General features: G+C 42.0%; 1 protein-coding gene across 1 annotated transcript in view; it reads left to right on the forward strand.

The window, feature by feature from the left end:
• The window catches only part of ARHGAP42 (Rho GTPase activating protein 42), a 294,764-nt gene that overhangs the window by 88,859 nt on the left and 191,704 nt on the right, over nt 1–14,201 (forward strand). Inside the window, exon 3 of the mRNA XM_077805596.1 lies at nt 13,167–13,228. Within this exon, the coding sequence (XP_077661722.1) occupies nt 13,167–13,228 (62 nt within the window). The remainder of the gene's footprint in view (nt 1–13,166; nt 13,229–14,201) is intronic.

Below are 14,201 nucleotides of genomic sequence, written 5' to 3' on the forward strand. Positions count from 1 at the left end.
ATGTGCAAGTCATTCTTTACCTGATAAAGTTTACATTCTAAAATCCCAGTCCTGCGAGCTGCTCCACCTGGGAAGAACCCTGCATAGAACTTCCTTTGAAGTTGTCAATAAGTGTACAATATGCAGATTTTATAGGCTTTTTTAATATAAGTAAAAAACCGATGTTAATGAATCACCACTACCCGGCCAATTTGTGTCAATGTCCCGTTTTCCACCCCGCCCTCCCCCCCACACAAAAGGAGGGAAAATCATTAGAGAACTTATATGAAGAAAAATCTGGCAGCATATTCAAGAGCAGTGTGAATGGCAGATTTTCAGGTACTATTTGAAGACATGTCTGCATTTGATTTATATTTTGGCATATTGCAGAATTGATCACTAGGATGACATTGTGTGACAACAGGTACCTTTTAGGTACCTTTAAAACTAATTCTATAAATCCCAGATTGTTTTAATATAAGATCTGTGATTCCTAGTGACTATAAAGACCCGAGAAAGAAGATTAGTGCCTGTTTATGCCAAGCTTTACAGTGACCTGTCATGGCTTGTCAGTATCTTCGTGACATTTTTTGTCAGGTCTGATAACCAAGCCTGAAGCCACAAAAGGACTGGGGGAAATTGTATTTGATGTTGTGGCTTCTAAAGAACTACTTGACATGGAATTTGTGGCTGCAAAAATTGCCAGTATTTTATAACTGTGGATATTCTTCTGTAGCTGGTTCAAAGAAATGGAATAACTTCTTCAGAATGTCTCTGCTTTCATTTTTAGTAGTAGACTAAATTTTCTAGCATTAGGTTCCCCTCACCCTAAGTCCATATTTATTCCTATCATATGAGTAAAGCTGTAGTAATCAAAATCCATTATAGAGTAAGTTTCCTCAACTGGTCTTTCATTCAGATTCAGTTCTACACTGGGATAGATACAACTTCACATACTTGGCCATTGAATAATGCGTCAAACTCCCATTACTCTAGTGGAATTTTAGCCCATGCAATGGTGGCAGGGTGTGGTCTTAAAAGTATAGCGTGGTTGTTGAACCATCAGTTCTGGATCCTTCTTGACTAGTTAATGCCATTTACTATATGTGTTGTGCTAGATATGACTAGTGCTGGAAGGAGGATATGAGCTCATTGACCTTACTGGCAAAATGGCTCACACCCCACAGACAACACAATTCTAGCTAGTTAAATGGAAATTTAAAGGAATGGTCACAAGGGTGAAATGTTTGCTAACTGCACAGAGACTATTTAAAAACACCACGACAGAGGCTCAAATTAAATGTATCCCCAAGTACAAAAATTTAAAAAATGCCACCATGGCTAAGCAGCAGTGTAAAAGAGGCAGTTACAGGCAAAAAGCCATCCTTTAAAAATGAAAAGTCAAATCCTAATGAGAAGAATAGAAGGGAGAAAAGGAGCTAGTCAAATGCAGAAGTATAATAAGGCAGGCCAAGAGAGAATTTGAAGAGAAACTAACTAAAGACATGAAAACTGACGGCAAATGTTTAAGTACATCTGAAGCAGGAAGCCTTGCCAAATGGGGTTCAGAAAAGAATTAGATAAGTTGGAGGATAGGTCTGTCAATGGCTATTAGCCAAGATAGTCAGGGACACAACCCTATGCTTTGGGTGTGACTAAACCTCTAACTGCCAGAAACTGGGTCTGGATGACGGGGGATGGATCACTTGAAATTGCCCTGTTCTGTTCAATCTCTCCGAAGAATTTGGCACTGGCTGCTGTCACAAGAAAAGACACTGGGCTAGGTGGACTCTTCGTCTGACCATTATGGTTCTTCTTATGTTCTAGATCAGGGGTCAGCAACCTTCAGCATGCAGCCCATCAGGGTAATCTGCTGGCGGGCTGTGAGACATTTTGTTTATGTTGACCGTCCACAGGCACAGCCCCCTGCACTCCCAGGGGCCACGGTTCACTGTTCCCGGTCAATGGGAGCTGTGGAAAGCAGCGGCCAGCATGTCCCTGAGGCCTGCGCTGCTTCCCACAACTCCCATTGGCCTGGAACAGCGAACTGCGGTCACTGGGAGCTGCGGGGGGCTGTGCTTGTGGATGGTAAATGTAAACAAAATGTCTCAGGGCCCGCCAGTGGATTACCCTGATGGGCCATGTGCCAAAGGTTGCCGACCTCTGGTCTAGACTGAGGTCCACAATTAAAAATATTTTTTTTGTTCTGCCTTCCATTCTGATATAAGGAACTCTACTTTAGCCATATATTGAAAACCATCATTTAACTTCAATTTCCATCTTTAAGTTTACTCGTTTTCATGTACAAGATAGTTGTGTGGCTAGTGATAGATTACATCAAATCAGGATGAATTGATATAATTTAGGCCTGGTCTACATTACGAGTTTATGTCTGATTTAGCAGTGTTAAATCTGAATTAACCCTGCACCCGTCCACACAACAAAGCCATTTTTTCGACATAAAGGGCTCTTAAAACTGATTTCTGTAGTCCTCCCCAACGAGGGAATTAGCGCTGAAATCGACATGGCCGTTTTGAATTAGGGTTAGTGTGGAAGCAATTCGAAGGTATTGGCCTACGGGAGCTATCCCACAGTGCACCATTGTGACTGCTCTGGAAAGCACTCTGAAGTCGGATGCACTGGCCAGGTGTACAGGAAAAGCCCGAGAACTTTTGAATCTCATTTCCTGTTTGGCCAGGCGAGCTCATCAGTACAGGTGACCATGCAGTCCCAGAATCAAAAAAGAGCTCCAGCCTGGATTGAACGGGAGGTACTGGATCTGATCACTGTATGGGGAGAGGAATCTGTGCTATCAGAACTACGTTCCAAAAGACGACATGCCAAAACATTTTAAAAAATCTCAGAGGCCATGAGGGACAGAGGCTACATCAGGGACGCAACACAGTGCCGTGTGAAACTTAAGGAGCTCAGACAAGCGTACCAGAAAACCAAAGAATCAAACAGATGCTCCAGGACAGAGCCCCAGACATACCGCTTCTACGCTGAGCTGCATGCAATTCTAGGGGGGGCCGCCACCACTACCCCACTCCTGTCTGTGGACTCCGATGATGGGGTACTCTCCACCATGGCTGAGGATTTTGCAGATGGGGAAGATGAGGAGGAGGACGAGCTTGGGGAGAGCACACCGCACACCGTTCTCCCCTACAGCCAGGATCTTTTTATCACCCTGACTGAAATACCCTCCCAACACAACAAAGCCAGAGAAGGGACCTCTGGTGAGTGTACCTTTTAAAATATAATACATGTTATAAAAGCAAGCATTTTTTAATGAGTAAGTAGTTCTGAGGACTTGGGATGTGTTTGTGGCCAGTACTGCTACTGGAAAAGTCTGTTAACGTCTCTGGGGATGGAGCGGAAATCCTCCAGGGACATCTCCATGAAGCTCTCCTGGAGGTGCTCTAAAAGCCTTTGCAGAAGGTTTCTGGGGACAGCTGCCTTATTCCATCCTCTGTGGTAGGGCACTTTACCACACCATGCTAGTAGCAAGTAATCTGGTATCATTGCATGATAAAGTCTGGCAGCGTACGATCCCGGTGTTTGCTGGCATTGAAGCAAACATCCATTCTTTATATCTCTGTATTATCCTCAGGAGAGTGATATCGTTCATGGTAACCTGGTTGAAATAGGGGAATTTAATTAAGGGGACATTCAGAGGTTTCTTTTCCTACTGGGCTGTTTGCCTGTGGCTGAGAAGAAATCCTCCCCGCAGTTAGCCGGGGGTTGGGGGCATTGACGCTGAGCTGTTCGCGTTTGGCTAGCAGGGATCTTCCCTGTTACCAGCCAGGCGGTGGCGGGGAGGGGAAAAGCGATCATCCCAGAGAATTGGATGGGGGGATGGGGTTAGTTTGGTTTCTGCTGCTGCACGTTAACAGGAAAACCGCAGCACTAAATGGCCACCTCAATGCTTGGTATGGGAAAGGAGGGGGCTGCTGTTATGAAGGTTGCAGAAGCCGAAAGACTATGGCTTACCCTGGCCGCCTGCGCGCCGAATTCTGTTGCCCGGCCCTGCGTGTGTGATCTCTAACACCAAAGCCACAGGCACTCAATATAAGATGCAAAATGCGACCTTGTACCAAAATCTCATGTGCTATGTAATGTGAATTGTTGTTCACCGTGAAAGAGTATAGCCATTGTTCTGTAAAATTTATCTTTTAAAATACTTCACTCCCTTTTTTTCCTCCAGCAGCTGCAAATGTTTCAGCCGCTGGGATGGAGGAGGGAGGCTTATCTCAGATAAGGCGGTGAAAAAAACGCATGCGTGATGAAATGTTCTCTGAGCTCATGCAGTCGTCCGGTACTGACAGAGCTGTGTGGAGGGACACAATAGCAGAGTACAGGAAGGTGGTGGTCAATGAACGTGAGGAGAGGTGGCGGCAGGAAGATCAGAGGAGGCATGAGGCAACGCTGGGGCTACTGCGGGATCAAACGGACATGCTCCGGCGTCTGGTGGAGGTTCATGAACGGCAGCAGGATCACAGACTGCCGCTGCAGCCCCTGTTTAACCGCCCTCCCTCCTCCCCAAGTTCCATAGCGTCCTCACCCAGACGCCCAAGAATGAGGGGTGGGAGGCTCCGGGCACCCAACCACTCCACCCCAGTGGACAGCCCAAGCAACAGAAGGCTGTCATTCAACAAGTTTTAAAGTGGCCTTTTCCTTCCCTCCTACCCTCCTCCCACACCCCACCCGGGCTACCTTGTGAATTATCTCCCTATTTTTATAATCAATTAATAAAGAATACATGTTTTTTAAATGATAGTGACTTTATTTCCTTTGCAAGCAAGCTGTGATTGAAGGTGGGAGGGCGGGTGGCTTACAGGGAATTAGAGTCAAACAAAGGGGCAGGTTTTCATCAAGGAGAAACAAACAGAAGTGTCACACAGTACCCTGGCCAGTCATGAAACTGGTTTTCAAAGCTTCTCTGATGCGCACCGCTTCCTGCTGTGCTCTTTTAACTGACCTGGTGTCTGGCTGCGCGTATTCAGCGGCCAGGCGATTTGCATCAACCTCCCACCCCGCCATAAACATCTCCCCCTTACTCTCACAGATATTGTGGAGCACACAACAAGCAGCAATAACAATGGGAATATTGCTGAGGTCTGAGTGAGTCAGTAAACTGCGCCAGTGACCCTTTAAACGTCCAAATGCACACTCTACCACCATTCTGCACTTGCTCAGCCTATAGTTGAACAGCTCCTGACTAATGTCCAGGGTGACTGTGTACGGCTTCATGAGCCATGGCATTAAGGGGTATGCTGGGTCCCCAAGGGTAACTATAGGCATTCAACATCCCCAACAGTTATTTTCTGGTCTGCGAAGTAAATCTCTTCCTGCAGCCATTTAACAGACCAGAGTTCCTGAAGATGCGAGCGTCATGAACCTTTCCTGGCCATCCCATGTTGATGTTGGTGAAACGTCCCTTGTGATCCACCAGTGCTTGCAGCACCATTGAAAAGTATCCCTTGCGGTTTATGTACTCACTGGCTTGGTGCTCCGGTGCCGAGATAGGGATATGGGTTCCGTCTGTCGCCCCACTACAGTTAGAGAATCCCATTGCAGCAAAGCCATCCACTATGACCTGCACATTTCCCAGAGTCAGTACCCTTGATATCAGCAGATCTTTGATTGCGTGGGCTACTTGCATCACAGCAGCCCCATCAGGCACTGGGATTTCTACGCAGAATTTAAATGGGTGGCGGAGACTGAGGGAACTGTGGGATAGCCACCCACAGTGCAACGCTCCGGAAGTCGACGGTTGCCTTGGTACTGTGGACACACTCTGCCAACTACATGCTGTCAAGGTTCCTCCCCCACTCTGAACTCTAGAGTAGAGATGTGGGGACCTGCATGAAAACCTCCTAAGCTTACTTTCACCAGCTTAGGTTAAAACTTCCCCAAGGTACAAATTAATTTTATCCTTTGTCCCTGGATCTCCACTGCCACCACCAAACTCTAACTGGGTTTACTGGGAAACGTAGTTTGGACACGTCTTTCCCCCCAAAATCCTCCCAACCCTTGCACCCCACTTCCTGGGGAAGGTTTGGTAAAAATCCTCACCAATTTGCATAGGTGACCACAGACCCAAACCCTTGGATCTGAGAACAATGAAAAAGCCTTCAGTTTTCTTACAAGAAGACTTTTAATAGAAGTAAAGAAATCACCTCTGTAAAATCAGGATGGTAGATACCTTACAGGGTAATTAGATTCAAAACATAGAGAATCCCTCTAGGCAAAACCTTAAGTTACAAAAAAGACACACAGACAGGAATAGTCATTCTATTCAGCACAGTTCTTTTCTCAGCCATTTAAAGAAATCATAATCTAACACATACCTAGCTAGATTACTTACTAAAGTTCTAAGACTCCATTCCTGTTCTATCCCCGGCAAAAGCAGCATACAGACAGACACAGACCCTTTGTTTCTCTCCCTCCTCCCAGCTTTTGAAAGTATCTTGTCTCCTCATTGGTCATTTTGGTCAGGTGCCAGCGAGGTTACCTTTAGCTTCTTAACCCTTTACAGGCGAGAGGATTTTTCCTCTGGCCAAGAGGGATTTTAAAGGGGTTTACCCTTCCCTTTATATTTATGACACATGCACTTAGAGCATTTGTGTGGGAACACACACAATCGACTGTATAAAAACGCTTTCTACAAAACCGATTTCTATAAATTCGACCTAATTTCGTAGTATAGACAAGGCCTTAGTGAGAACAGATAGCTCAATAGCGGTTATCTTTAAAATGAGCCTTATATTGTAATAACATTGAACTTTGACACTAGGTTAAAATGTTTTATAGACTATCTATAGTAGTTTAAATAGGTATACATCTGGTTCCAGGAGGTAAACTCCATATACATGAATATAGAACAAAACTTCTTAAAGTCAGTTATGATTTTGATTTTTTTTGTTCATATGAACCACAAAATCCATTTAATGTGAAAGAACAGAAGCCTAGACCACACTCTGAAAGACTATAGAAAAGTTTTCACTTGACATAAATGATGTCAAATCATTCATCACTGTAAGCTGTTGCTAACATTAGTTTGCTTCCTTACAAGGCAAACTAGGGAAAGGACTTTTCAATGAGAGTAGAGATTTAAAAAAAAAAGTTTGAGCTATTTCTCTGAAAAAAGGAAGAGAGGTTCTAGCAAATTATTGCTGGGTTTGTGAAAGCTCCAGAGAAAACAGCTGGAGACCTGTTGTGACGAAGGAAGCCACAAATAAACAGCCGAGTAAATACAGAATTGTTTTTGCATGTTAAAACTTGTGTCTCTCAGACATCTTTCCCATCATAATGAGAAGTGTTATCTTACCAGGTCTTCGAATAGTATTTACATAGGAAGTAGACTGTAAAACTATTCAAATTATGTAAACTAGTACCTTTTAACTACTTTGACTGGATATAAATAAACTGATTAAGGAAGTATTTGCTCTGCTTTACTAAAAATGACCTAAAAATAATGCCATTACTTATTCTGCTAAACTAAAACCTCTGGAGTTGGATTCATGAAAATAATTTAAAATATCTTAATGTAAACACATAGAATTCTACATTTTCTTCCTCTGTTTTACTAATATCTTATCAGTACTGTTCAGTGACCCAAGACGTTTTCTATTGTAAAAATTACTTGTATCTGGTTTTTTTTTGTTCACTTCAGTTCATCTGTGCTTTGTCTGATAAGGAATGTGCATTGCACATTGTCAGGAAATCTGTGAATTCCACACAAGTCATAACCTTCTTCTACTAATTCTGCAGAGTACAGTAGGTCATGCGGAAAACAAGGGGCTTTAGTGTCTCTCTTTCAGTATTTAATTTGCAAGAAATACACTGAGTTAATCCAAACAGTAACATGATTTTTTTTTAAGCTGCAGCTTTTATTGACCCAGTCAAAGGCCTTACCTCATTCACCAGACTTTTTTCAAAGTGAAACATTATATGTCACCAAAATAGGTTATCTTTTTTATTGGAAATTTAAAAATAAAATTCCTCTCATTGTAAGGATTATAACTTTAAAGTAAACAAATAGCCTAATTCAGCCCTTATTTCAATGGGTGCAGCTCCATTGACACAGGGACCTTTTTATACACCTTTCCCCTATTTCCTCTGCTACCCAAAATCCTGTTGAAAATACAAGGAGACAGTAAGAGAGTCATTCTGATTGCCCCTTCCTGGCCAAGGTAAGTTTGGTTCCCTTACCTGACACAGATGGCGGTATGTCCTGCGGTTCCTCTTTGGCCCATTCCTCACCTGCCCTCTCAAAGAGACGGACAGATCCTTCACCCCAACTTTTGGATCCTCCGCCTCCAGGCTTGGCTCCTTAGTTTCAGGGTTTAGAAGTGGAATGCTCTCACTAGTGAAAGACGTGTTGCTACGCAGAGGAAAACTGACCTCTGCCCCCGAAACCACATTGTCACAACAGGGATGCAATTTTAAACATGCTAGATGTTAGAAGATTGCTGGTATTTTACTTGGACAGGACTAAGGACTTCAGAAAGTCTCCTAAGCTCTTCTTCTCCTTAGCAGAAAGATCCAAAGGTTCTGCACATTGGTTCAAAGATTATCCAAATGGGTCCCCATTTGCATTCATCACTCTTACCAAAGGCACAACCTGTCCCCTCTGTCCAGAATCTGTATGCACTCCATGAGGTCAATCTATACCTTGGTCACATTCCTTAAAGATGTACCTGTCTCAGAAATTCGCAGAGCAGCGACTTGGACTTCTGCTCATACTTTCACGGAACACTGTTCGTTCATTGGAGCCTTGGCCTTCAGTGCCATCTTCAGATCCACAGTGCTCTCTGCAATAATGGACTCCACTCAGAAGACCCAGCCCTCAATGAGGCAATACTGCTGTGAAGTCACCTACAATGGAGCACCCATAGGGACGCTACTTGAAGAGGAAGTTCCTCACCTTGTGCAGTAACGATGGTTCTTTGAGATGTGTGTCCCTATGGGTGCTCCACAACCGGCCTCCTACTGTCTACTTCAGAGTTCTCAATTCGGGGCTCTGCGGTAGAGAAGGAAACTGGGGGCAGACCATAAGGAAAGGAGAACTCACATGCGGTCTGAATGGACACTATTACCTAAAATCTCCAATGAGAGGGGCAAGGGTGCAGATACTCCTACAGCAGAGCACCCATAGGGCTTGTCTACATTACCCACTGGATCGACGGGCAGCGATTGATCCAGTGAGGATCGATTTATCGCGTCTAGTCTAGACACGATAAATCGACCACTGAGCGCTCTCCCGTCGACTCCGATACTCCACCAGGGTGAGAGGCGCAGATGGAGTCGATGGGAGAGTGTCAGCCGTTGACTTACTGCAATGAAGACACCGCGGTAAGTAGATCTAAGTACATCGACTTCAGCCATGTTATTCACGTAGCTGAAGTTGCATAACTTAGATCGATTCCTCCCACCCTCCCCGCAGTGTGTAGACCAGGCCATAGAGAGAGACACATTAAAGAACCGTTGTTACTGCACAAGGTGAGTAACTTCCTCTTCTCTCTCTTCTTGATTATGATGTCATCTTATGTACAGCTGAGAGATCAGGTTTTATTTATTTTATTTAATTTGTTTCATGGATTAGATAGGGGTTGTGCTGAGGCAATAGGGAAGCCAGCAGATTTTGCTTATGTATGTCGAATGCCTAGGCTCAGCTGGTAAAAGGGGTCTGTACCTGTATATTAGAGATTCTCAAACTTTTTCATAGTCTGGACCACATTTTAGAACAGTAGTTGTGTCATGGGCCTTTATAGTGTGAAGGTGGTCATTCTATGAGGTGTTTGTATGCTGGGGTGAAGAGTGCCATATGGGGCCAGACTCCAGAAGTCAATGGAAAGACTTTCATTGACTTAATGGGTTTGGATCTGGCCCTAAATGATTGGATAGATAGAGTGCTCATTACAATGGGTACTGTATATGATTCAATTGAAATAAATTCTGTCACTGGCAAAGTAACTCCAAAGCGAAAATAAAATAAAAATAAAGAGCAAAAATAAGATTTTAACATGTGGCAACAGTAACTTATCATTTTATGGTTAAAAACTGAGTAGTTATTTCAGTGAAATAATCTGGAAACAATTTATCTTGCTGACTGAACTAGAAATGTAACTGCTTTATAAAGTACATCCTACTTTCCTGAATATATAATAAAATTCAAACAGTGTTTCATGTCCTTAAACAAAATAGGATATTATTTAGTAATGGATAGAGAATCACTTCAACATGCAGTGCCAGGAATAAAAAGTTTCCACCCTTTCTGTTTTGAAGGAAAAAATGATATTATGCTAATTTGTTGGGAATATAAATATGAGAATACTGACCCTCAGTAATTTGCCTGCCTGGTTATAAGGCATGTACCACTTTTTAAAAATAATTACGTAATGGATGTGGTCTGTTTGGAACAAAGAGTTTAAAGACTATTATCTAGCAATTAGCTTTTTTTTAAATGGAGGAAAATTTTGGCCTGTGTGAGAGGAAAAAAGAGACTGTCAAACAGTAGAAAGCAGGTGAGAGATGGCTGTTGAGCTGCAGGCATAAAAAATTGGACAGGTACTTGGTGATGGGTCAGGCAGGGAAGTGCAGGAGCTGAACTGCTGGGAGCAGTAACAGGAGAGAAGTAGATGGTAAAGCAGGAGTGGAGAGAAGCTAATGAGGTCAGCCAGAGCAGCAGGAGGGATGGACACTGAGGATGAGCTTGAGCAGGAAAAAGATTTGTCACCAATCACATTAGCAGCATGGTGGGAGTTTGCAAATATTTGTTTACTGAGATATACCATTAAAGTGGTATATTGGGGCTAAAAGGTAAATGATTATTTCATAACATTTGGGTAGAAAGGGGATGAGAGAGGATAGAACTGTTTAGAGAAAAGAGTTCTTTAGTCAATTCCCACACACAGCTCCCATTGTTTGACTTCAGTGATGGTGCTGTTGATTATTCAAAAGTATCAATTAAACCTGTAGAACCTTTCGACAAGCATTGTTATATTCACTAAGGTTGATATTTTCAAAGGTGACTAGGGGATTTAACCAAATTGTGTGTCTAAATCCCCTCACTGGCTTTCCAAATGTCAAGCTAGGACTATTTTGTATCATTTCCATAGCAGTCTTTAGAGCTGATCTGCAGAATGTGCAAATGTGTCTCTCTGAGATCCCCAGATCAGTCAAAGGAAATCTCAAAAACGTATTGTGGGTTTCCATGTTTCTACGTCTTATTGACTTCTGCACCTAGTTTACAAATAAAATGATTTTTAATTGGCACTTCTGCAAACTGACCATGGGAACTGTTGTTCTTCATGGCTACTAAATTTATTATAAAGCTCACATACTTCCTTTCATTACACTTGCACAAAACTCTAGAAAAGATACTGCAAGGAAGAGTGATTAGATTACTTTCCTCTCTGTTTTCAGATTCTGAGAGTATAGAAACCTAGGACTTTGCTATTCTAGGACAAACCGTTGGTTCATCAAGTTCATCATCAGGTCTTTAGAAGCAGCCAATGCTGGATGCTTCAAAGGAAAATAACCCGCCCCGCAATAACTATTATATGCCTGTCCTGCCTGTGCAGTGATATCCATGGAATTGTGGTGGCAAATCATTAATGACCCGTTATGCCCTAAGAAAATAATACAAACAAAAGGAAAGGGATTTTCTAGAAGTTTTCTCACCACTTGCTTGCAAAACCCTTGCTTTCTTAACCCTGCAGCTGGTCCAGCATAATTTTCTAAAGATCTCTTCTCTGAAGGTGTGCCAATTGTGTAAACAAAAATGTTTGGGAAGTCAATAATGCATTGCTGGTAGTAAGTCATCTGGAAGGAGTTAAAGACAAAGACTCAATTGATTAAAACAGAAAATAGAAATGACCTGTTCTTACAGATTCCAGTCACAACATGCTCATAGTGTAAAAATGTCTGTTTTGTAGCTCAGTAGTGTCACAAGTGGATGTAAATGTATCTTCTCTGATTACACTAGTCTCCTGCCAAAAAAAGTATCAATAGTTGGACATTTTCCTAGACAGACCATTGCCCAAAGTATTGGAATGTTTCCCTTGTTCTTCTGTTTTACAGCTTAATGCTTTTCATATTTCCATTTGCCTCCAAAATAAGCTTTTGATTTCTGTTAATTCTGAACAGACTTTATAATGATCTAAATATACAGGTTGCATTTCAAGCTGCTTAACTTTCATACCGACTTTTTTCCCCCAACTGTTATTCCCAAAAAAGATTACCTGAAATTACCTAACTGTACAGTCTACATTGAAGAGCAAAAAACCAAAAAACCCACCCAATAAAATCCCTTTTTTCTCCTCAGTCAAGATACTTAATTGAGCTTTGGTAGTTATAAGCATGTCCTCATTTGGGTCCTATCCTGTCTTCATTGCTCATGCACAACTCCCAGCTTGGCAGCAAACAGAGTGTGACTGTACTTCTCGATAATGACCTTTGGTTAGAAGAATGGGTAATTCTACTTTTCATGGAATTTAATACATGTTTTTTTGTTGACACTAATGGGGTGTGTGTGTGAGAGAGAGAGAGAGAGAAGGAGGAGGAGGCAGTTCCACCTTTCCTTGAACATACCTAGCCCTCTTGCTGTTACCTTTAAAATACACTTTCCACCCTTTCTCTCTCCTTTTGTGGCAAGATGAATCCTCACCTACCAGGACAGAAACCTAAGGAGGTTATGGATATAATAATAATAATTAATAATCTGTAAACATAAATAGATGGATCCAACTATGGACTACTTTCAGACTTAAGTTTGTACTCTGACTTCCATAGTTTTAATTGAATGTTTTCCATGCTCCTGTGCAATACCTGTTCTCTGCACATTTATACAAGGAACAAAGGATTTTTCTTTGCCAAGGGGCCTTTTTTTGTTTTGTGTGTAAAGTTCAGGGTGGATTTGATTTAAATCAAATTGATTTAAATCACTAGTTAGGAAGACTCTATTTAATCATGGATTTCTACATAAAAGTGCATTCTTGTTGGTTGTTATAACTTTAATACATATTCTTCACAACTCAGAGATAGATGAAGGAAGTCCCAAGCTAATAACATGCAGTTGCAGTGCTCATTTGATGCACCTCTAGTCCTTTTGGCATAAGAGGATCCTTGGCCCTCTCCGTTGCTTTTGATATGAATATTAATTTGATCTTTCTTTTTCACAGCCCAGTCACTGAAAGAGTTTGCCCGGCTATTGATTGCTGTAGAAGAGGAGAGAAGACGACTTGTAAGTCTGATATAGTATACCTTTGTTTTGTTTTGTTTTTCATTTTATTTTTGAAAATACCAAAATTTGTTCATGCATCCTGAAAGAACATTCTGAGCTCATCTGTACTTGTAAAATATATCCTATACAAGATTTGCAGCCATGTTAATGAAACATTTTGCTTAAAATATTAGTTTAATTTGGTTTGGTAATAACAATACTGCAGTAGTGCAGCTGTTAAATTTGGTGTAATTTTGCTGCTTAGGCTGCCAAGATCAGGAAATTAGCCAGTCTCGAGCTTTCACTGGGTTGAAAGAGTCTCAGCAAAGTACTTCATTACAAACCTCAACAAAGTAAGGTTATTACTTTAAAAATACCTTCTTTGCTCTGATGAGAACACAGCCCGTCCAGAATGGATACTGAAAGAAATAGCAGCAGAGTAGAAGGAATAAATAGAAATTCATCCTCAAACAATATAAAGTGTTATAGCTCTGTTGACTTCAGTGTAGCTATGACAACTTATACACTAGTTGAGAATCTGCCCTTGAAGTTTATACTCCAGTATTTTTGATTTAATCTAGTCTTTTCTTCTTGGTGCTATGTAGATTTTTATTAAATTATTTATAGAAATCCTGGAAGATTTGTGAAATTTCTTAGATACTAAATTTCATAGATACCAAGGTCAGAAGGGACCATTATGATCATCTAGTCTGACCTCCTGCACAACGCAGGCCACAGAATCTCACCCACTCACTCCTGCAAAAAACCTTTCACCTATGTCTGAGCTATTGAAGTCCTCAAATCGTGGTTTAAAGACTTCAAGGAACAGAGAATCCTCCAGCAAGTGACCCGTGCCCCATGCTACAGAGGAAGGTGAAAAACCTCCAGGGCCTCTTCCAATCTGCCCTGGAGGAAAATTCCTTCCTGACCCCAAATGTGGCGATCTGCTAAACCCTGAGCATATAGGCAAGATTCACCAGCAGTAACTCAGATC

Source organism: Eretmochelys imbricata, chromosome 1 (assembly GCF_965152235.1).
Source record: "Eretmochelys imbricata isolate rEreImb1 chromosome 1, rEreImb1.hap1, whole genome shotgun sequence".
Classification (NCBI taxonomy): domain Eukaryota; kingdom Metazoa; phylum Chordata; order Testudines; family Cheloniidae; genus Eretmochelys; species Eretmochelys imbricata.